Below are 25,603 nucleotides of genomic sequence, written 5' to 3' on the forward strand. Positions count from 1 at the left end.
TCAATAAACATTGGGCTGGCTATCAGAAGATGTGATTTAGGCTTCACCCTGCCCTTATTGATAACTCAGTGATCTTGAACAAACTTCTTAGCCTCTCTAGGCCTCAGTTTCCTCATTTGTAAAATGAATACATTGGAATAGCTTACCTTTGAAGTCTCTTCTTGTTTAAAAGTCTGTAGTTTTATTTAAGGTGAGAGCATTTTTCTGAATCTTCCCTTTGTAGTGATAGTTTTGGGTTTGACATTTTGAAAGAAAGCTATCATTGTGGTCAAATTTGGTTTTGACTACTTTGAAGAGAAGTTGTAAGTTTTTGGCTCTATATTCTTGAAATAAGAATTTCAGGTCATGTATGACTCTTTGGTTATTCCTGTGTTTTTCTTTTGGTAACTGGGCAGCCTGGACTGTTACAATGTGGTTGTATGATTAACATCAGTAACTTTGAAGTAAGCAAAGTGGGTTGATTGATCTGATTTTAGCATACAATATCATAGAATAGCATTAAGAAATTTGGAAGTGTATTTTAGAAATGATTTAATCCAACTCCCTCATTTATTAGAAACGTGCCCAAAGATGTTAATTAATTAATTAATTAATGTGTTTATTAATTTAAATTCTGGGCTTATATCAGAAAAAGAGCATTGATCATAATCTCATTCATTCATTCAACAAACAGATATGTGAACCTATTAAGTAGCCTCCTTTTTGGAGACCAAGTTTTAAATACATTTTTAACATTCTTATTATGATGTTAAATAACTCTCTCCGATGAAGAATGAAACACTCTTCTCACTTCCCAAATGTATTTGGCCTTCAAATCCTTTCCATTCAATCTCTTTTTTATTCAGTTCTTATTTACTGAACAGACAATATATACAAGGCACCATTTGAGATATGTGTATTGAATGGCAAGTGAAATTTCACCTTCCCAAATTGAACTTAATGTTAGACTTTGAAATCTGCCTAGTATCTGTCTTTTCCTAACCTTCTCAAGTGCCATAGTGCTAGAGTGCCATCAGTATCTTCCCCAATATATAAGGGAGACTGGCAATGAAGAATAAGTACAAAACAATAAGTAGTGATAGGAGCAATGATTAAAAATAAAGCATGACTAGTGGGCAATGATGAGTGTGCACTATTTTATACACAGTGGGTCAGGGAACATCTCTCTGGTACACTGGTTTTTGAGTAGTATCCAAAGGAAATGAGTGTGGGATATCTGGGGTGAAGAGTATATCAAGCATCGTGAATAACAAGTTCAATAGCCTTATGGTAAGAATGTGCTTATAACGACTTGAGGAAGGCCAATGACAACAGATAGAGAGACTTAGGTAGAGAGGGGTATAGCTTTGGGTTATGGGAGGGATTATAGTAATGTGGAAGCTACTTAGGAATGTTGATCAGATGTGTGATGTTTCATTATTTAACAGATATTTATTGAGCATTCACACTGTCCCTGCTACTATTTTAGGTGCTGTGGATATTGTGGTGAACGATTCCTGCCATCATAAAACTTACATTCTTTGTGATTGCAGTTTTAAAGGGCTGTTTTGGCTGCAGTATTGGAGGAAGGGCAGACTCAAAGAGGCAAAGATGTTGGGAAATGATTGTGGTGTGGACTAGAGAAGTAGCAGTGGCAGTGTTGACCAGTGCTCAGACTTTAGATCATGAGATGGAGATATTAGGTTTAAATAAGTAAAATAAATGAACCGATATTTGCAGGGTTTAGAACAGTGCCTGGCACACAGTCATATTATTTCAGAGTCTGTTAAAGAAATAAATATAACGATCAAGCCAGTAGGACTTCTGAGGTATTGCATGTGGATTGTGAGGGAAAAAAGGAGAGAAATTAAAAACGATTTTAGGATTTTTTGAGCAACTGGAAGTTTGGTGGAGGAAAATAAAAGGTTTGACATTGGACATGTTAACTTTGAGATTTCTTATAGATATATGTTTAAAGACGTTAATAGGCAGCTAGATAAATAAATCTGAGGGTCAGCCATGGCAGGGTTGGATATATAATTTGAGTTGTACATTGATAATACTTAAGGTTAATTAGAAGTTGAACAGTTAAAGAAGAGATCTCATCCTCGGGGAACTCCTACATTTCAAGATTGGGGCAATGAAAAGGAGCCAACAGGACAGACTGAGAAGGAGAAGAACCAAGTAAAGAAAATATTTCAAGAACGAAAAGGGGTGGATTTGGCATGGTGATTGGCAGCAGCAGAGGCATAGTTTTTGAATCTTTCAGATTTCCTTACAAAATTAGACTAAGATAAAGGAAAAAAAATCCATAAATACCATCTTCAAAAGAAAAAAAGAGATGACAGTTGTGTTTATATGAATTCTGGAGCACAAGCTGGTAGAGCTGAACTGTTGACAGCAACAAGACGTGCATGTCTATCACATCTGTGCTTGAGTGATGGAGGGGAACATAAATGGGATTTAGGGTGGTCCTGAGGGCCTAGAGGCCCAAATATTGACACCCCAAAAGAAACAGTTCCCAATCAGAGTAGGGGAGTTAGAAGACAGATCTGAGGACAACAGCTAAAACTGGCTGAGTGCTCTGAGCCCTCATTTCTTTTGGAAATACCGAGAAAGTACCCTTCTTAAAGTACAGAGGTGCATCGTAAGGGGAATGGTAGGGAGTAGTACAGACACTGAAGGAAGGAGAATGTTCAGATACTGGTAAGGGAGGGGTTCAGAGAAAGCAGATATCAGAAAGTACTGGAGAAGTGGCTACCATGGAAAAATTTTTAATTACCTTATAATAGCAATAGAAGAGGGAGCCCTAGAATGTGAAACTGGGAGAGTTCTTCAGGCTAACCTCAACTCCTTATTCAGGAATACCTACGGGTGAACTGGTACGTGGATACGAGAAAAGGATTGTTGTGGAACTGAGTACAACGATGGAAGCATGTGAAGAATAGCATAAATCAGAAGTAGAATGGTTCAGAAATGAGAAAAGAGGAATTAAATAAGAAGATATAGCTGATAGACAAAAAAAAGAATTAGACATAAAAGAAAAAATTCTAAAATGAAGACGAAGCTTGAAAGAAAAGAAGAGTAAATGTAACACTATAGAAAGAAGAAAATAATAAAGCATGGCAAAAAGAAAAATGAAAACTATCACGTAAATGAAGAAAGAATTTGAGAGAAAGGAATAATTATAGAAAACAAGCAAACCCAATCCAATATGGGTATAACTGGAGGCCCTGAAGAGGAAAACTAAAGAGGTGAAACAGAGCTATATGAAAAATGTAATTCAGCCACCTTACAGGAAATAAAAGAAGGCCTATTTTGAAAGTGCACATGTGTACCTGGGAAAATAGACCCCAGTCAATTATGAGATACAATCTAGTGACTTTAAAGAAAGTATCCTTCAAAAGAACACCTTGGAAGTCTGTAACTACAATGACTCTGCTTTTTGGTTTGCTCAGGATAGTTCTTATTTATCCTAGTTATCCTAGTGCAGTTATTAATAGAAACCCTTTTATTCTCAAAAGTGACTCTGGAAGAGAAATTGTATAATCAATCTAAATATAAAATAAAGAAAATTAGATCCATGGCAGACTTTTAAAAAAACACTTTATGCCAAAAAATAATGTAACATAATTAAGATATTCAAAGAAAGAAAATGTGAATCAGGATTTATATACAGCTAACTGATTTTCAATTTTAAAAGCTGCAAGTGGTTCGCGGCATTCAAAAAGAGAATGTTATTCTCTTGGTTGTTTATGAGGAATCTTTCACCCCACTGAATTCCAAGAAGTAAAATTATAAAACCAGCATTCTCTGATCAGAATGAAACAAAATTAGAAATGAATAACAAAATCAAAGCAAAACACCTTTCAGCTTAGAAATTAAATTGATACAAACATACTATTTCTTTCTTGCACCAGTGTGTTTTTTTTGTATTAGGATAAAATTTGCATAATATAAAATTCACCATTTAAAATATTTTAAAGTGTAGAGTTTAGTGTTTTTTAGTATATTCACAATGTTGTTGTATTGTCACTAGTATCTAGTGCCAGATAGTGTCATCACCTCAAGAAGAAGCCCTGTGTGCATTAATCAGTTCTTCCCTAGTTCCCTCTCCCCCAGCACCTGGTAATTGCTAATGTACTTGCTGTCTCTAGATTTACCTATTTTGGACATTTCATATAAAATGAAATCATGCAATATGTGGCCAGTTGTGTCTAGCTACTTCCACTTAGCATAATGGTTTCAAGGTTCTTCCATGTTAAAGCATGTATCGTTTCATTCCTTTTATGGGTGAATAATATTCCCTTGTATGGATAATACTTCATTTTGTTTATTTATTAGCTGATGAACATTTACATTGTTTTTACTTTTTTTGCTATTATTAATAATGCTGATAGAACATTTGTGTGTGAATGTATATTTTCAGTGCCGTTAGGTATATAAGTAGGAGTGAAATTTCTGGGACATTTGGTAAGTCTATGTTTAATTTTTTTGAGGAACTGCGAAAATGTTTTTCACTGTGGAAACACCATTTTACATTTCAACCAGCAAGGTGTGAGGGTCTCAGTTTCTCCACCTCCTTGCCAACACTTAATTTTCTGTGTATTTAGTTATAGCCATGCTAGTGGATGCCAGTGGTTTTGACTTGAATTTCATAATGGCTAATGGTGTTGAACGTTTGTATCTTTGGAGAAATATCAACTCAAGTTCTTTGCCTATTTTTAAAATTTGGTTCTCTTTTTGTTGCTGAGTTATGAGAGTTGTATACATTCTGGATACCAGACCTTTCTTAGATATATTATTTACACATATTTAGTGGGCTGCTTTTTTGCTTCCTTGATACTGCCCTTTGATGCACAAAGTTTTAAATTTATGTATTTTTAAAATCGTTCACTTGTGCTTATAGTGTCATATTTTTAGAAACTGTTGCCTAATCCAAGGTTACAAAGGTATGCACCTATTTTTCCTATAAGAATTTAATAGTTTTAACTTTTATATTAAGGAATTTGATTTATTTTGAGTTAATATTTATACATATGTGAAGTGGGGTTCCAGATTTATCCTTTTGCATGTATGTCTAGTTATCCCACCATCATTTGCTGATAAGGTTATTCTCTTGCTATTGAATTGACTTGTTTACTTTTGTCAAAAATCAATTGGTTATAGATGTATGGGATTATTTTGGGAGTCTCATTTTTGTTTTCCACTGGACTCTCTGTCCTTATGCCAGTACCACACTGTTTTGGTTACTTCAGCTTTGTGCTAAGTTTTGAAATTGGGAAGTATAAGTCCACCAACTTTGCTCTTCTTTTTCAAGATTATTTTAACTACTCATAATCCCTTGCAATTCTATATGAATTTTAGGATGAGCTTGTCTGATTCTGCAAAATAAAGTCACTGGTATTTTGATAGGGATTTTATTGAGTCTACAGATAAATTTTGGGATTAACGACTAAGTCTTCCAATCCAGGAACACAGGATGTCTTTACATGTTTGAAGACTCTACAGTGTTTTGTCGTTTGTAGTGTAAAAGTTTTATACATCTTTGGTAAAAAAATATTTCTAAGTATTTTATCATTTTTCATACTATTGTAAATGGAATTGTTTTCTTTATTTCATATTTAGTTTGTTCATTGCAAGTATATAGAAATACAACTGATTTTTGTCTTGACCTTGTTTCTTATAACTTTGTTTAACTTATTAGATTTAATAGTGTTTTGTTTATTAGATCTAATAATTTTTTACAGTTTCCCATGTGTAAAATCATGTCTTCCGAAAATAAGGATAGTTTTACTTCTTCATTTCTGATATAATAATTTCCAAGGATGCCTTTTATTTATTTTTCTTGCCTAATGCCCTTGCTAGAATTTCAGTATAATGTTTAATAGAGGTGGCAAGAGTGTACAGCCTTGTCTTGTTCCTGATGTTAGGGGAAAGTTTTTAGTCTGACAATATTATGATGTTAGCTGTGGGTTTTTCACAAATGCCCTTTATCAGGTTGAGGATACTGTATTTTATTCCTAGTTTGTTGAGTATTTTTATAGTGAAAATATGCTTGATCTTGTCACTCTTTTTCTGCATACTGAGATGATCATGTGGGGTTTTATTTCCTTCATTGTTTAAATGTGGTGTATTAAATGGATTGCTTTTTGTATGTTGGACCACCTTTGCATTCCTGAGATAAATTACACTTGATCCTAGGTGTAGTCTTTTTAATATGCTGTTGGATTCTGCTTGCTGCTATTTTTTTGAGGAATTTTTCATCCATATTCATAAGACACATCACTTTGTCTTTTTTTGTGTTGTCTTTGTGTGGCTTTGGATTAGTGTAATACTGGCCTCATAGAATGAGTTAGAACATATTTCCTCATCTATTTTGGGGAAAAATATGAAAAATATTGATGTTAATCCTTTTAATAAACATTTGTTAGAATTCGCCACTGAAGTCATCTGAAAGAAGGGATTTTCTTTGTGTGAAGTTTTTTGATTACTGATTTATTCTCTTGTTATAAGTCTGTTTGGTTTTCTATTTCTTCTTGAGTCAATTTTGATAGTTTACATATTTCTAGGAATTTGTTCATTACAACCTTGTTATCTAATTTATTGGCATACAGTTATTCATAATATTTTCATATGCTCCTTTTTGTTTCTTTAAATTCAGTAGTAAGGCCTTTCCTTCATTCCTGATTTTAATAATTTGAGTCATCTCTTTTTTTTTTTTTCTTGGTCAATCAAGATTTGTCAATATTGTTGACTTTTTTTAAAGAACCAACTTTGGTCCAGTTGATTTTCTCTATTTTTTTCTATTCTTTTATTTATTTTCTTTCTAATCTTTTTATTTCCTTCATTATGCTTGCTTTGGGTTTAGTTTGCTCTTCTTTTTCTAGTTCTTTAAGGTGAAAGGTTAGGTTATTGATTTGAAATTCTTCTTTTTTATATATAGATTTTTAATTTTCCTTGTGATTTCTTCTTTGACTCATTGGTTATTTAGGAATGTGTTAATTTCTACACATTTGTGAATTTTCTCAAGTTTCTCACTATTAATTATTTCAAATTTTATTCCCTTGTGGTCAAAGAGCATACTTTGACTTCAGTATTTAAAAATTTATTAAGACTTGTTTTGTGGCCTACCATATAGTCTATCCTGGAGATTGTTCCATTTCCACTTGAGAATAATGTGTATTCTGTTGTTGTTGGGTAGAGTATTCTATAGTTTTTTGTTTCTTCTAGTTTGTTTATGTGTTATTTAGCCTTCTATGGTTTCGCTGATCTTTGGTCTAGGGGTTTTGTTCATTATTGAAAAGTAGCAGTAGCAAATGTGATCCTAGTAGCAGCAGTAATAATATTTTTGTCTTCATTAACAAAATCCTTTCGTACTCATTATCACTTTCAAGTTACTGTATACAGGTTAGTCAATCTTCTGTATTACTAGGCTGAAGATAACTATTATATTTTCATCATCTTTTTTGTCCCCAGAGGCTAGCAGAGTCAGGCACATAGTTATTGTTTAAATTAAATATAATGCTTACAAAGAAAATTTGGTATAAACTAACGGCATCTGGGAAAATTTTAGGTGATCGGTAACTGTAAATTTCATGATACTCTCAGAGTCTACATTTTCTATCTTGAACGATGATGAATATCACTGAGCATCTCTACATTATGTAAAAATTTCTTATGAAGTACACATTGAATATAATTTCAAAATTTTAGTTCTGATATCTAAAATGATTATAGAAATCCATTATGTCAATAATGAGAATTTCAGCGTAATCCAACAAACATTTGTGAACAGCTGCTGTGTTCTAAGGCACTATGCAAAGCACTGGATTGCTGTTCCTTGAGAAGATACAGCCGTTGACTAAGTGTTTATTTTCAATTATAATAAAATATAATGTCATAGGACATTTTGATCATTTATAAAATGTCTATTAGAAAAAACCTTTTATATGAATTTCTTAATATAATGTACTCTATGTGTGCCTTAAATGGCACACTAATACTTTTTAATGGTTAATTATTCAGAACATAGTTGTTGAATGATCAAACTTTATAATTGAAATGGTGCATATTCATCTTCACTTTCTAATTACTGAGGTAAAAATAGATTATATTCTCAGTTTCACTTAGTGGATCTAGGTTAATTTGCTTTGCTTTAGACTGATTAACTCTAGAAAGCTTTCTTGACCTTTTTGGTTCTCAGTTTCAATTCTGAACTGATTAGTTGGTAATAGGTATTGTCAAGAGAGAGAAAAAAAGTAAATTAATATTTAATTAGTTAAGTCTGAAAAATGCTGGTTTTAGTAAAGTTCAACAAATTTCTTTACTTGTGGGTTTGTAGGACGTCTAATATTTTAATATATATTGTTAATTTCCACAATTTGTTTGACCATGTAACCTGTTTTATATGACTTTGTCATAAATCATTGGTCTTAAGGTATAATATATGCATCCCAAGAACTGCCTAAGATGTTCCACTATGATGTGAAAAGAAAGTGTCAGAAAAATGTTTCTATTTACTTTTTTTTTAATCTTAAAAACTAAGGAAAACAAAAACTGTTAATATTCAGCATAGAAATTGATGCTTTTGCCCTCCTAGGTCATTTTATGAGACAGTCACATACCATTAGTGAGATAACCTGACCTGAATGGGAGTTCCAAAGTGATGAGTTGGTAGTGCTGCCTACATGTGTTTGCTTTTTAGTATAATAGAACGTATGAGCTTGCTTTACCAGGTAATTGGATTTAGCTGCTATGTTATTTAGTTTTTACTGAAACAACTCTGACAGAAATGGGAAAATGACTTTAAAAGGATTGCTGCCGTGAGCCATAGATTGATAATCATACCAACAAAAATCAGTGTTTATAATAAGTGCCCTTGTTGGTCCTTTATGTTTAGGCTGTTTTGGGAAAGAATGACTTAGCTACAGAAAGATACATAAAGTGATATACTGGAAATGGCAATTAGAATTTGATAATGAAATAGAACTTGTGAATAAGTAAGGCATAGTAAATGAGGGGAGCTTATAAATGAGAAAGGGGTGGCAGTAAGGGGTGTTATCTTTTCCCTAAATATAGTTAATTTTCTCTCCAAGTCCACTGGGGTGATGGTGCAGTCATTCAGGGTCCCAGGCTGATAGAGGCCCTGCTGCTCTTCACAGCACATGACTTTAATTGTCATCTTAGGCATTGACATCAGCAAGCAAATAGGGGGAAAATGGGAATGTGTGGAGGATTGTGTTGGAGGTTTTGTGGTTCAAGCTTGAAATGGTGTACATCACTTCTACCTACCTGACATTCCTAAAATAAATCCCACTTGGTTGAGATGTATTATCTTATTAATGTATTGCTAGATTCCATCTGCTAATATTTTATGTGGAATTTTAGCTTCTGTTTTCATAAAAGAGATTGGTTCATAATTTTATCTTTACAGATTTTAGTATAAGGGATATGCTGTCTTAATAAAATATGTAGGGAAGTATTCCCTCTTTTTTTATTCTCTGGAAGATTTTGTGTAAGGTTTCTGTTACTTGTTTCTTAAATGTTTATTAAAATCACCCTGTTAAATCATCTGGGCTTATGGTTTTCTTGGTTGGAAGTTTTATTTTGTTTGGTTTTTAAATTAATACAGGTTCAGTTTTTTTTAAACACATATAGGACTCTTCAGAGTTTTTATTTCATCTTCTTTCAGTTTTGTTAAGTTGTGTTTTTTCATAGGAGTTTTTTCATTTCATCTAAAATTTCATATTTATTGCTCTAATATTTAATAATATCTTACTGCTTATTAGAAATATATGTAGGTTTTGTAATACCCTGAATTCATGCATAATGTTAGAAATTTTTGTTTTCTATTTTTCTTCATCACTCTATTGTTGCCATCTTGCTACATTTAATTTTTTTCTTCTTTCTTTGGATTATTTGTTAACAATTCTTCTGTTACATGTATATTTGATCTTTTTACTCTGTCCCATGTCTTTTTAAAGTTTTTTTTTTGTATTTTCCATCACTTATTTCTCTTTCTGCTGTAGTTTCTTTTTTTTCCCCCACTGTCTTTTGGTTCTCTGATCCTGCTTTCTGCTGTTTCACCTACTATTTACCTCATCTATTGTATTGTTAATAATACATTTTTTCTCACTGTAGAATTTCTGTTTTACGAATCCCGGTTCTCTGAAGAAAATCTCTATCCTATCTGTTTTCTCCATTTCTTCTCTATTTTCTTGAATGTATTATTCATACATATTTTAAACTCTTTGATAAGTAATTTCTGAATCACACATGGGTCTGTTTCTTTTGTCTTTTCTGTTTTCTGTTTCTTTGGTCTCATCTGTTACCATCTCTGATAATTTTGCATTGAAAGCTGTACATTGTGTTTGAAAAATTGGAAAGGCTCTGTGTAGGATGTTAACATTCTCCAAAGAGAGGTAAGCCTCTGCTTTCTTAGGAAGGTAGAATGGGGGGTTGATTACCTTAATCCAGTGGTTCTCAAACTTTATTGTGTATTAAACTATTGGCATGTATATGTTACTAGAGAAGTAATGGAAAAAAAAAAAAGGTTCTGGCTTGTTGAAGTAACACAGGACCTCCTGTCTCTAGATCCAGGTCCAGAATTGCCAAATGCCCCAAGGGATAACACCATTGCCATGTGTTACTTTACCTCTCAGCATGGTTTTCCTTTCTCAGTTATTGTTTCCCTTTAATTTCTCATTGCCACAGCCCTCCAGAGTGCTTTTAAACAGAACTTTTTTTTTTTTAATAGTTTTTCTGTTTGTTTGCACCTGTGTGCCACAAGCTACTCAATCACTTACAGATGCAAAAGTCAATGGTGTGTTGTTATTTTGTCAAAAGAACAAATCATGGCTTAGTTTCTTGCTTTCTTTCAGGAAAAACATAAACAAGAATTGGAAGACATGAGGAAAGCTGGTCATGAAGCCCTCAGCATTATTGTGGATGAATATAAGGTAGCGGTTTGAGAGTCTGTTTTCTTTATTCTGTTAAACTTTGGCAAACTTTAGTAAAAAAAAATTACACGCATAGACATATGCTACACAAATTATAGAATTATAGTGTAGTCTTATTTCGGTATAGAATTCCTTTCAACTGATTAATAAGTGTTCATTGAAAGCATACTTAGTAGATTACAAAGGTAATGCTAGATGTTGCTCTGCATTTGAGAACTTACAGAATGTTTGAGAACACAGGATTGAAGTTTGAAAACAAAATACTGTAGAATTAATTGCTAGATTATTAGCTTGTTTGGTCTTTACTCTGGTTCCACCTTTTATAGAAAAAAAAAAGTGTGATATAAATCTGAAAATTATTGTCATAGCTTTTTTTCTTAAACAAATTAAATAGATTTGGGTACATTTAAGTAATAATAAAAATTATAATAAATGTCAGTATCAGTGATATATGCAGTATTATTCTGGATAAGCTAAGCCTGCATAAGCTTAATCATTTAAAGTAAATTGAGAGTTTAATAACAAAATTTTTCCCCCCCTAAATTTCACGTTAGATCATTTTTTTCCATCAAGTAATTAAGGAATACATTCTTGTTGAAATCAAATTCAAAAAATTCTCAGAAGTAACCAGTGAGAATGGTGTGATGTGCATCCTTCCAGAGGTTTTTCTTTATATTTACACACACGTATACTCATGCTGTAAAATTTTGATTTCCTTTTAGAAAAATGTTGTTCTACTCAATCTGTTGTTTTGTTTCTTGCTATATTTACTTGTCAGTATATATTTTCATGTCAGTATATATAAACTTATCCTATTTTTGTCATTGTTCTATAGTATTCCACAGTGTGTATATATATATGTATATATGTGTGTGTATACATATATATACACACACACGTATACATATATATATACACATACATGTATATGCATATATACAGACGTATATATGCATATACATACACATATATATACATATATGTATATGTACAAACACACACACCCCATAATTGGTTTAACTATACCTGTATAAATAGGCATTTAGTTTATTTTTTTATTGTTAATTATTACAATAAATGTTTAAAAAATCCTTCTACCATATGTGGAATATAGACAATTTTATTGATTCAGCTTCATTCCTAGACATGATAGAAGTTGATTTCATTTTAATTAGCTGATAATTTAATGTCAAAAAGCTTCCTGTAACAAGTCATTTGGATAAAAGTAGAAAAAGAAGTAGATCCAGAATTTAAGTGAAAAGCACTTTTTTTAAAATTCCAAGGTATTAAAATATTTGGTAGGTATTAAAATAATTGGTAGATATGTCTTGGGACATGAAAGGTCATTTTTGTGACCACACTAATATAGAAACTTGTGCCATTGTTGAGAAGGTTATTAAAAAATGGCTGGTTTTTACAGCTGTGATTTTTGGCTCTTTTTTCATAATGTTGTGAATTTTTAGTTCTACTAATACAAACCAGCTTTACAGTTGTTGAGTTGGGGAAAAGTATAGGAACTATTTTGGACCATCTTCTTCTTTTCCTAAGACTAAGGTTTGGAAGAATTAAAATACTGGAATTTACATAATTCTCCTGGCATATTAAGTGATATATTCTTGGATGAATTTATATTTTACTCATTTATATTTATGAATTCTAAGTTAAATGTTTTTTATTTTTTAATTGGGGTATAGTTGTTTTACAGTGTTGTGTTAGTTTCTACTGTATAGCAAAGTGGAGTTCCCTGTGCTATACAGCAGGCCCTCATTAGCCATCCACTTTATACATATTAGTGCATATATGTCAATCCCAATCTCCCAATTCATCCCACGCCCCCTCTTCCTCTCCTTGGTGTCCCTACGTTTGTTCTCTACATCTGTGTCTCATTTCTGCCTTGCAAACCAATTCATCTGAACCATTTTTCTGGAGTCCACAAATATGCATTAATATGCGATGTTTATTTTTCTGTTTCTGACTTACTTGACTCTGACAGCATCTAAATGTTTTGAAAGTACTTATATTGTTGTGTTTTTCTGAAAAGCACAGCATTTGATATTTAAATTTTTTTTGGCTCTAACTCCACATATTTCCTTTGCTGAAAACGTGTTTATTGTGTATTACTTTGAACACTAGCAATGAATGAGTTTAAAAGTTTATGTAACAACTTTGCAAATATATTTTGCAAATTATATTTTGAAGAAACTTAGTTGAGAGCTACTCATTTCACCTCTTCTTTGTCTCATATTATTATGTGACACTCATTTAGAAAGGGAATTTAAAGATTTCAGGCATTAAGTATTACAATTTGCTTTAAAGGATTAGGTATCAAATCACGTATCCTACAAAGTTAAATTTAATTTATCATATTATACTTGTAGTCAGTTAATATGCAAACTATATAAATTCTCTTATAGTAGGGAACTTTGGTGTAAATACCTTTCATATAGCTTTCCATATTATTGATTTATTCTGAGCTTCACATTTTGCACAAAGATATTACAGTACTCCTAAGAGGAATACATCTGATACATAAATTATTGTGTAAAATATTACAACCAAGGTGTCTTAGAAACATACTGACAATCAACTTAATAGTAATATGGAAAAAATAGAGTAACTTAGATAGGAAGAATAAGCAATGTTTTCTTGGTGGGTTAGAGGTCTTTATAATGTAAATGTTGATGATTCGTGCCCCATTATGGAACAAGAAAAGAAACAATTTCTTTTCCATTCTAAATTCACGCGTGAGAAGTTCATATGCTAATTGTTTTATTTTGCTTCTCTTTTTTCTGAATATCTTTAAAGATATGTTTTTTAAAGCATATAAACATTTTGATGGATGTTTCATTAATCATTAGGTAACTCAAAAACAAAACAGGGCTTCCCTGGTGGCGCAGTGGTTGAGAGTCCGCCTGCAGATGCAGGGGACACGGGTTCGTGCCCCGGTCCGGGAGGATCCCACATGCCGGGGAGCGGCTGGGCCCGTCAGCCATGGACGCTGAGCCTGCGCGTCCGGAGCCTGTGCTCCGCAGCTGGAGAGGCCACAACAGTGAGAGGCCCGTGTACCGGAAAAACAAAACAAAACAAAAAATCAAAATACAACTTCTCATTACTATTGCTAATAGAAGCTTTATGAACATCTCTTTGCATTTATTCATTCCTTAATTCAAGAAATATTATTAACTTTCTTCTTTATGTCAAGGACTATCATAGATACAGCACTGAACAAAATAAAAGTTCTTGGTCCAATGGAATATATATTCTATATCCATTAACCTATGCATACCAAACATAGGAAGTAAGAAACCTAAAACCACAGCTTTCCTCAATCTTTTGGAAGAAAGAGGCTCCACACCCTTGCCTCTCCTACCCATGCAGGCATTTACTCAAGTATGCAGCTGGATCTGGCACCTTCCTAACACCATTCCTGGTTGCTAGGGAATCTTAACATTCTTCTGATTGTCCTGTACTAGATGTAGTCAATCACTTTTTCCCCCTACAAGCTGCATTGAGACATTGTTGATGAGTTTGAAAAAAGATTTCATGAGAAAAGATAGTGAAAAATGCCAAATAAATAAGATAAAATTTATTTACTTAGTAAATAGAGAAAATGTAAAATGAAATTGTTTTTTTTTTTTTAGCATCTTTATTGGAGTATAATTGCTTTACAATGGTGTGTTAGTTTCTGCTTTATAACAAAGTGAATCAGTTATACATATACATATGTTTCCATATCTCTTCCCTCTTGCGTCTCCCTCCCTCCCACCTTCCCTATCCCACCATTCTAGGTGGTCACAAAGCACCGAGCTGATCTCCCTGTGCTATGCGGCTGCTTCACACTAGCAATCTATTTTACGCTTGGTATTTTATATATGTCCATGCCACTCTCTCACTTTGTCACTGCTAACCCTTCCCCCTTCCGATATCCTGAAGTCCATGCTCTAGTAGGTCTGTGTCTTTATTCCCATCTTACCCCTAGGTACTTCATGACCTTTTTTTTTTTTTTTTAGATTCCATATATATGTGTTAGCATATGGTATTTGTTTTTCTCTTTCTGACTTACTTCACTCTGTATGACAGACTCTTGGTCCATCCACCTCACTACAAATAACTCAATTACGTTTCTTTTTATGGCTAATATTCCACTGTATATATGTGCCACATCTTCTTTATCCATTCATCTGTTGATGGACACTTAGGTAGCTTCCATGTCCTGGCTATTGTAAATAGAGCTGCAGTGAACATTTTAGTACATGACTCTTTTTGAATTATGGTTTTCTCAGGGTACATGCCCAGTAGTGGGATTGCTGGGTCATATAGTAGTTCTATTTTTAGTTTTTTAAGGAACCTCCACATTGTTCTCCATAGTGGCTGTATCAATTTACATTCCCACCAGCTGTGCAAGAGTGTTCCCTTTTGTCCACAACCTCTCCAGCATTTTTTGTTTCTAGATTTTTTGATGATGGCCATTCTGACTGATGTGAGATGATATCACATTGTAGTTTTGATTTGCATTTCTCTAATGATTAATGATGTTGAGCATTCTTTCATGTGTTTGTTGCCAATCTGTATATCTTCTTTGGAGAAATGTCTATTTAGGTCTTCTGCCCATTTTTGAATTGGGTTGTTTTTTTGATATTGAGCTGCATGAGTTGCTTGTATGTTTTCCAGATTAATCCTTTGTCAGTTGCTTTGTTTGCAACTATTTTCTCCCATTCTGAGGGTTATCTTTTTGTCTTATTTATGGTTTTCTTTGCTGTGCAAAAGCTTTGAAGTTTCATTAGGTCCCATTTGTTTATTTTTGTTTTTATTTCCATTTCTCTAGGAGGTGGGTCAAAAAGGATCTTGCTGTGATTAATGTCATAGAGTGTTCTGCCTATGTTTTCCTCTAAGAGTTTGATAGTGTCTGGCCTTACATTTAGGTCTTTAATCCATTTAGAGTTTATTTTAGTGTATGGTGTTAGGGAGTGTTCTAATTTCATTCTTTTACATGTACCTGTGCAGTTTTCCCAGCACCACTTATTGAAGAGGCGGTCCTTTCTCCACTGTACATTCCTGCCTCCTTAATCAAAAAGAGGTGACCATATGTGCGTGCGTTTATCTCTGGGCTTTGTATCCTGTTCCATTGATATATATTTCTGTTTTTGTGCCAGTACCATACTGTCTTGATTACTGTAGCTTTGTAGTATAGTCTGAAATCAGGGAGCCTGATTCCTCCAGCTCCATATTTCGTTCTCAAGAGTGCTTTGGCTATTTGGGGTCTTTTGTGTTTCCATACAAATTGTGAACTTTTTTGTTCTAGTTCTGTGAAAAATGCCAGTGGTAGTTTGATAGGGATTGCATTGAATCTGTAGATTGCTTTGGGTAGTGAGTCATTTTCACAATATTGATTCTTCCAATCCAAGAACATGCTATATCTCTCCATCTATTTGTATCATCTTTAATTTCTTTCATCAGTGTCTTATAATTTTCTGCATACAGGTCTTTTGTCTCCTTAGGTAGGTTTATTCCTTAGTATTTTACTCCTTTTGTTGCAATGGTAAATGGGAGTGTTCTCTTAATTTCACTTTCGGATTTTTCATCATTAGTGTATAGGAATGCCAGAGATTTCTGTGCATTAATTTTGTATCCTGCTACTTTACCAAATTCATTGATTAGCTTTAGTAGTTTTCTGATAGCATCTTTAGGATTCTTTATGTATAGTATCATGTCACCTGCAAACAGTGACAGTTTTACTTCTTTTCTGATTTGGATTCCTTTTATTTCTTTTTCTTCTCTGATTGCTGTGGCTAAAACTTCCCAAACTATGTTGAATAATAGTGGTGAGAGTGGGCAACCTTGTTGTTCCTGATCTTAGTGGAAATGGTTTCAGTTTTTCACCATTGAGGACCATGTTGGCTGTGAGTTTGTTATATGCAGCCTTTGTTATGTTGAGGAAAGATCCGTCTATGCCTATACTTTCTGGAGGGTTTTTATCATAAATGGGTGTTGAATTTTGTCGAAAGCTTTCTCTGCATCTATTGAGGTGATCATATGCTTTTTCTCCTTCAATTTGTTAATATGATGTATCACACTGATTGATTTGCGTATATTGAAGAATCCTTGTATTCCTGGAATAAACCCCACTTGATCATGGTGTATCATCCTTTTAATGTGTTGTTGGATTCTGTTTGCTAGTATTTCATTAAGGATTTTTGCATCTATGTTCATCTGTGATATTGGCCTGTAGTTTTCTTTCTTTGTGACATCTTTGTCTGGTTTTGGTGTGAGGGTGATGGTGGCCTCATAGAATGAGTTTGGGAGTGTTCCTCCCTCTGCTATATTTTGGAAGAGTTTGAGAAGGATAGGTGTTGGCTCTTCTCTAAATGTTTGATAGAATTCACCTGTGAAGCCATCTGGTCCTGGGCTTTTGTTTGTTGGAAGATTTTTAATCACAGTTTCAATTTCAGTGCTTGTGACCTGTCTGTTCATATTTTCTATTTCTTCCTGGTTCAGTCTCGGAATGTTGTGCATTTCTAAGAATTTGTTGATTTCTTCCAGGATGTCCGTTTTATTAGCATACAGTTGCTTGTAGTAATCTCTTGTGATCCTTTGTATGTCTGCAGTGTCAGTTGTAACTTCTTTTTCATTTCTAATTCTATTGATTTGAGTCTTCTCCCTTTTTTTTTTTGATGAGTCTGGCTAATGGTTTTTGAATTTTGTTTATCTTCTCAAAGAACTAGCTTTTAGTTTCATTGATCTTTGCTATCATTTCCTTCATTACTTTTTCATTTATTTCTGATCTGATCTGTATGATTTATTTCCTTCCGCTAACTTTGGGTTTTTTTTGTTCTTCTTTCTCTAATTGCTTTAGATGCAAGGTTAGGTTGTTTATTTGAGATGTTTCCTGTTTCTTAAGGTAGGATTGTATTGCTATAAACTTCTCTCTTAGAACTGCTTCTGCTGCATCCCATAGGTTTTGAGTCGTCCTGTCTCCATTGTCATTTGCTTCTAGGTATTTTTTGATTTCCTGTTTGATTTCTTCAGTGGTCACTTCGTTATTAAGTATTGTTTAGCCTCCCCATGTTTCTGTTTCTTACAGATCTCTTCTTGTAATTGACATCTAGTCTCATAGCGTTGTGGTCGGAAAAGATACTTGATACGATTTCAGTTTAATTAAAATTACCAAGGCTAGATTTGTGACCCAAGATACGATCTATCCTCGAGAATGTTCCATGAGCACTTGAGAAAAATGTGTATTCTGTTGTTTTTGGATGGAATTTCCTATAAATATCAATTAAGTCCATCTTGTTTAATGTATCATTTAAAGCTTGTGTTTCCTTATTTATTTTTATTTTGGATGATGTGTCCATTGGTGAAAGTGGGGTTTGAGGTCCTCTACTGTGATTGTGTTAAGGTTGATTTCTGCTTTTATGGCTTTTAGTATTTGTCTTATTTATTGAGGTGCTCGTATGTTGGGTGCATAAATATTTACAATTGTTATATCTTCCTGTTGAATCGATCCCTTGATCATTATGTAGTGTCCTTATTTGTCTCTTGTAATAGTCTTTATTTTAAAGTCTATTTTGTCTGATATGAGAGTTGCTACTCCCGCTTTCTTCTGATTTCCATTTGCATGGAATATCTTTTTCCATCCCCTCACTTTCAGTCTGTATGTGTCCCTAGGTCTAAAGTGGGTTTCTTGTAGACAGCAAAATACAGGTATTGTTTTTTTATCCATTCAGCCAGTCTATGTCTTTTGGTGGGAGCATTTAATCCATTTGCATTTAAGGTAATTATCGCTATGTATGTTCCTATTCCCATTTTCTTAATTGTTTTGGGTTTGTTATTGTAGGTCTTTTCCTTCTCTTGTGTTTCTTGCCTAGATTAGGTCCTTTACCATTTGTTGTAAAGCTGGTTTGGTGGTGCTGAACTCTCTCAGCTTTTGCTTGTCTGTAAAGCTTTTAATTTCTCCATCAAATCTGAATGAGGCCCTTGCTGCCTAGAGTAATCTTGGTTGTAGGTTTTTCTCCTTCATCACTTTAAATATGTCCCACCACTCCCTTCTGGCTTGCAGAGTTTCTGCTGAAAGATCAGCTGTTAACCTTATGGGAATTTCCTTGTGTGTTATTTTTTGTTTTTCCCTTGCTGCTTTTAATATGTTTTCTTTGTACTTAATTTTTGATAGTTTGATTGATATGTGTCTTGGCGTGTTTCTCCTTGGATTTATCCGGTATGGGACTCTCTGTGCTTCCTGGACTTGATTAACTATTTCCTTTCCCATATTAGGGAAGTTTTCAACTATAATCTCTTCAAATATTTTCTCAGTTCCTTTCTTTTTCTCTTCTTCTTCTGGAACCCCTATGATTCGAATGTTGGTGCGTTTAATGTTGTCCCAGAGATCTCTGAGACTGTCTTCAGTTCTTTTCATTCTTTTTTCTTTATTCTGCTCTGCAATAGTTATTTCCACTATTTTATCTTCCAGGTCAGTTATCCGTTCTTCTGCCTCAGTTATTCTGCTATTGATCCCCTCTAGAGTATTTTAAATTTCATTTATTGTGTTGTTCATCAGTGTTTGTTTCTTCCTTAGTTCTTCTAGGTCCTTGTGAAATGTTTCTTGCATTTTCTGTATTCTATTTCCAAGATTTTGGATCATCTTTACTATCATTATTCTGAATTGTTTTTCAGGTAGACTGCCTATTTCCTCTTCATTTGTTAGTTCTGGTGTGTTTTTACCTTGCTCCTTCATCTGCTGTGTGTTTTTCTGTCTTTTCATTTTGCTTATCTTACTGTGTTTGGGGTGTCCTTTTTGCTGGCTGCAGGTTCGTAGTTTCTGTTGTTTTTGGTGTCCGTCCCCAGTGGCTAAGGTTGCTTCAGTGGGTTGTGTATGTTTCCTGGTGGAGGGGTCTAGTGCCTGTGCTCTGGTGGATGAGGCTGGATCTTGTCTTTCTGGTGGGCAGGTCCACGTGTGGTGGTGTGTTCTGGGGTGTCTGTGGCCTTATTATGATTTTAGGCAGCCTCTCTGCTAATGGATGAGGCTGTGTTCCTGTCTTGGTAGTTGTTTGGCATAGGGTGTCTAGCACTGTAGCTTGCTGGTCCTTGAGTGGAGCTGGATCTTGGTGTTGAGATGGAGATCTCTGGGAGATTTTCGCCATTTGATATTACATGGAGCTGGGAGGTCTCTTGTGGACCAGTGTCCTGAAGTTGGCTCTCCCACCTCAGAGGCACAGCCCTGACGCCTGGGTGGAGCACCAAGAGCCTGTCCTCCATATGGCTCAGAATAAAAGGGAGAGAAAATAGAAATAAAGAGGATAAAATAAAATAAAGTAAAATAAACTTATTAAAATAAAAAATATTTATTAAGAAAAAAATTTTAAAAAGTAAAAACAAACAAACAAACGGACGGACGGAACCCTAGGACAAATGGTGAAAGGAAAGTTATACAGACAAAATCTCACACAGAAGCATACACACACACTATCACAAAAAGAGGAAAAGGGAAAAAAAAATATATATCTTTGCTCCCAAAGTCCACCTCCTCAATTTGGGATGATTCGTTGTCTATTCAGCTATTCCACAGATGCAGGTACATCAAGTTTCTTGTGGAGCTTTAATCCGCTGCTTCTGAGGCTGCTGGGAGAAATTTCCCTTTCCCTTCTTTTTTCGCACAGCTCCCGGGGTTCAGCTTTGGATTTGGCCTCGCCTCTGCATGTAGGTCGCCAGAGGGCGTCTGTTCTTCGCTCAGACAGGACGGGGTTAAAGGATCAGCTGATTAGGGGTCTCTGGCTCACTCAGGTTGGGGGGAGGGAGGGGTATGGATGTGGGGCGAGCCTGTGGCAGCGGAGGCCGGCGTGACATGACATTGCACCAGCCTGGGGCACGCCATGCATTCTCCTGGGGAAGTTGTCTCTGGATCACGGGACCCTGGCAGTGGCGGGCTGCACAGACTCGCTGGAGGGGAGGTGTGGAGAATGACCTGTGATTGCACACAGGCTTCTTGGTGGCGGCAGCAACAGCCTTAGCGTCTCATGCCCGTCTCTGGTGTCCACGCTGATAGCTGCGGCTCACGCTTGTCTCTGGAGCTCCTTTAAGCAGCGCTCTTAATCCCCTCTCCTCGCTCACCAGGAAACAAAGAGGCTAGAAAAAAAGCCTCTTGTCTCTTCGGCAGCTCCAGACTTTTCCCTCCCTCCCTGCTAGCCGTGGCGCAGTAAACCCCTTCAGGCTGTGTTCTCTCAGCCAACCCCAGTCCTTTCTGGATTCGACTGAAACCCGAGCCTCAGCTCCCAGCCCCCAGCCGCCCTGGCGGGTGAGCAGACAAGCATCTTGGGCTGGTGAGTACTGGTCGGCCCCGATTCTCTGTGCGGGCATCTCTCCGCTTTGCCCTCCTCACCACTTTTGCTGCGCTCTCCTCCGTGGCTCCGAAGCTTTCCCCCTCCGCCACCCGCAGTCTCCGCCTGTGAAGGGGCTTCCTAGTGTGTGGAAACCTTTCCTCTTTCACAGCTCCCTCCCACTGGTGCAGGTCCCATCCTATCCTTTTGTCTCTGTTTATTCTTTTTTCTTTTGCCCTACCCAGGTATTTGGGGAGTTTCTTGCCTTTTGGGAGGTCTGAAGTCTTCTGCCAGCGTTCTGTGGGTGTTCTATAGGAGCAGTTCCACGTGTAGTTGTATTTCTGATGTATCTTTTGGGAGGAAGGTGATCTCCGTGTCTTAGTCTTCTGCCATCTTCTCAAATCTCCCCTGAAATTGTTTTATATAAAGTAAAACAAAAATGACAAAAACCTAAAAAATAAAGCATAAGAAGATGCATTATTTTTGCTTTAACCTCTGCCTTGCAGAAATATGGAGTTGACGTTTTTTCTTCTGTTCTTTTTACTAAGTATAACTAAAAAAAAAAACCCTGAACATTATATATAAAAAAGACATAAGACTCTGAGAGTTAGACAGAAGAAGGCAGACTGGCTAGGGACCCTGAATCCAAGTAACTACATACTGCTGGGTTCCCTAGGCTTTCTTTTTGCCTCATTTGCCCCAGACAAGGTGCTGGAGAAGTGAGCAACCCAGAAATACCAAATGGGCACAGACAAGAGACCCCAAGAAAAGCCTGCTCTCTCTATCCCAAAGACCAGGAAAGCTTTCACCTAGCAAGGCAGAAAGTATTAGGTAATAACCCTTGTAATCCCACCAAATATCAGAGAGCAAACTGTAGTCCCACCCCAAGCCCTGCCAACAAAGGCTGGTTAAGGGAGCCTAGACTTCACATTTACCAATCTATAATGAGGTACCCTTCTTCTTCCCCATTGGTGCAGAGTCATAGAAGGTGGAGTGGGGAATTAGGATGTTCAGTCCCACTGGGAAGTAAGTCTCCTCTCCATTGAGTGTCAGGGTAGGCTGTGTAGGAAGCCTAGATTTCCACTCCACCGTTATGGTAATGAGACACTTCTCCCCCACCCCCCTCCGCCCCCAGCCCCCTGCAAGGTATCAATGGATGTTTAATGGAGAGTCAGGACTTTCCTTACTGCTCAGTGCTACTAGGGTTATCTCCTGCAGTGTCATTGGAGGTCATTTGGGAGCAATAACGTGGTGCCCTTACCCCTCCCAGTCAGAGTGAAGGCCCAGTGGGAAGTTGAACTCCCAACTCTGTTCAGCAATAATGGATCCTTATTTCCCCAGCCCTGAGTGTTAGCAGAGGATGAGTCAGGAACCTGGACTTCTACTGCACCTGACCGTTCTCCTCTTTCCCTGCTGAATTAGTGTTATATCAAAGGAAGTCTGCTAAAACAAGATTTAAAATGTCCAGGTTTCAATTGAAAATCACTACCCATACCAAGAACAAAGAAAATCTTATCTTAAGTGAAAAAAGACAATGAACGGAAGCGAACACAGACCTGCCACCAATGTTAGAATTATCTGACCAGCGTTATAAAGCATCCATCCTAAAAATGCTTTAACAAGCAAATATGAACACACTTGAAACAAATGAAAAAATAGAAAACCTCAGCAAAGGAACACAAATTTTTAGCAAAGTAATGAAGAACCAATAATAACTTTAGAACTAAAAAATACAGTAACCAAAGTAAAAAAACTCAGTGTATGACCTCAATAGCATAATGGAGAAACAGAGGAAAGAATCAGTGAACTTGAAGATAGAGCAGTAGAAATCACCCAATTTAAGCAATACAGAGAAAATAGATTGAAAACAAACGAATAGGGATTTAGAGGCCTATGGAATTATAACAAAATACCTAAACTTCATGTCATCAGAGTCCTGGAAAGAGAGGATAAAGAGGGTAGAGCTGAAAAAAAATATTCAAAGAAATAGTGGCTGAAAACCTACCACATTTGACAAGAGAAATACAACTACATATTCAAGGAGCTGAATAAACTCTAAACATGATACCTTATGCCCCCTATAAAAAAGCCCACTCCAGGACCCATTGTGATGGTTAATTTTATGTGTCAGCTTAGCTGGGCCACAGTGCCCAGGTTTTTGGTCAAGACGTTATCCTGGATGTTTTTGTGAGGTTGTGTTTTGGATAATAATATTTAAATTTGTGGACTTTGAATAAAGCAGATTTCCCTCAATAATGTGGGTGGATTTCATTTAATCAGTAGAAGGTTATACTAGAACAAAGACTGACCTTCCCTGAGCAAGAAAGTATTCTGGTAGCATACAGCCTTTAGACTTGAACTGCATACAGCACTGACCTTTCCTTGGGTCTCCAGTCTGCCAGCCTACCTTACAGATACTGAATTTGCCAGCTTACGTAATTGTGTGAGCCAGTTCCTGAAAATAAATCCCTCTCTCTCTGCACATACATATATCCTGTTGATTCCATTTCTCTGGAGGCCCTGGCTAATGTAATATATATCATAGTCAAACTTCTGAAAACTAAAGACAAAGAAGTTTTAAAAGCAGCCAGATAAGGATGACATTTTACTGCAAGAGAGAAACTGTTAGGCTGACCTTGGATTTTTCATCAGAAACCATGGAGGCCAGAAGGAAACGGAACAAGTGCTGAAGGAAAATACCTGTCAATCCAGATTTCTATATCCAGAGTAAAGGTATTTATGGAATGAAAGGAGCAAATCAAGATGTTCTTAGATGAAAGAAAACTAAGAGAATTTTGCCATAGAAAACCCACCCTAAAAGAATTGCTAAGGAGGTTTTCTAAACAAAATGAAATGATAAAGGATGGGATTTTGGAACATTGGGAAAGAACAAAGGAGAGTAAAAATATGGGTAAATAAAATAGATTTTCTCTTTTTACATATTATAAATTATGTTTGCCTGTTAAATCAAAAATTTTAACATTGACTGATATGGTTCTAATGTATGTAAAGGAAAATTTTAAGAGAATTGTATCATAAACAAAGGAGAATAAAGGACATAAAAAGAAGTAGAGTTTCTACACTTGAAGTGGTGAAATACCAACACCAGTAGTTATGTGATTTTTTTAAAATATGAATTTTCTAAATATATTTACTACTACTTCTGCAATCTTTCACATGATAAGGCTTAGGGATTTTTTTTATTAAACAGAATTTGATCACAAGACCCCAAGGTCTTGAGGCTAGTTTATTTTTTACGTATGTATTTCAGAAACTATAATCAGTTTAATGTGTAATAGCGAAGTCTTTTTTCCATGTCACTGTGATTTCCAAGAACCTGAAGTATTAATCTGATGATGATCACTACAAAGGAATGTTTATTTTTTATATATTTTGATTTCAAGTAGGCTAGTGATACTGTCTTATTTTAATATTTTATAACCTTTATTTTTAACAGCTTTATTGAGATATAATTCACATACCATAAAACTCCCCTCTTTAAAGTGGATAATTCAATAGTTTTTAGTATGTTCACAGAATTGTACAACCATCACCACAATCTAATTTTAGAGCATTTTCATCACCCCTGCATGAAACCTTGTACCAATTAAGCAATCACTCTTCACTCCCCTCCAGCTACCCTGTCCCCTAGCCCTTGGTTACCACTAATCTGCATTATGTCACTATAGACTTGCATCTTCTAGACATTTCCTATAAGTAGAATTACACAATTTGTGGGCTAATATGGCTGTCTTCTTTTACTTAGTATAATGTTTTTAGAGTTCATTCATGTTACTACATGTGGTAGTACTTCATTTCTTTTTAATTGTTAAATAATATTCCATTGTATGGATATACCACATTTTATTTATCCTTTTATCAGTTGATGGACATTTGGATTGTTTTCACTTTTTGGCTGTTATGAATCATGCTGTGTGGATGTATGTTTTCATTTCTCTTGGGTATATACTTAGGGTCGAAATTACTGGTTCATTTCACTTTTCTACATTTAACATTATGAGAACTACAAGAATGTTTCTAGCTGCACCATTTTATATTCCAGCCAGCAGTGATGGAGGGTTCCAGTTTCTCTACATCCTTAGGAACACTTGTTACTTTCCATTAAAAAAAAATTAGCCTTCCTAATGGGTTGGCATTTATTTCTTTGATTCATTTTGATTTAATTATTGTAAATGATGTGAGGAAGGGGTACAGTTTCTTTTTTTTTCCCATGTAAATATCCAGTTGTTCCCAGCATCATTTGTTGAAAAAACTGTTCTTTCCTCATTGAATTGTCTTGGAACCCATATCAAAAATCAGTTATCCATATACGTGAGGATTTATTTCTGGACTCTT

General features: G+C 35.3%; 1 protein-coding gene across 8 annotated transcripts in view; it reads left to right on the forward strand.

Annotated features, from left to right (window-relative positions):
- CCDC91 (coiled-coil domain containing 91) overlaps positions 1-25,603 on the forward strand; it is a 405,594-nt gene that overhangs the window by 174,130 nt on the left and 205,861 nt on the right. For all 8 annotated transcript variants that reach the window (XR_003791182.1, XM_029206060.1, XM_029206066.1 and 5 more), the window contains one exon: positions 10,863-10,940. Coding sequence is in view for 7 of the 8 variants with exons in the window: in XM_029206060.1 (XP_029061893.1) it covers positions 10,863-10,940 (78 nt within the window). In the remaining variant the exon portion in view is untranslated. The remainder of the gene's footprint in view (positions 1-10,862; positions 10,941-25,603) is intronic.

This window comes from Monodon monoceros, unplaced genomic scaffold (genome assembly GCF_005190385.1).
Source record: "Monodon monoceros isolate NGI ecotype Baffin Bay Population unplaced genomic scaffold, NGI_Narwhal_1 Super_Scaffold_6, whole genome shotgun sequence".
Lineage (NCBI taxonomy): Eukaryota > Metazoa > Chordata > Mammalia > Artiodactyla > Monodontidae > Monodon > Monodon monoceros.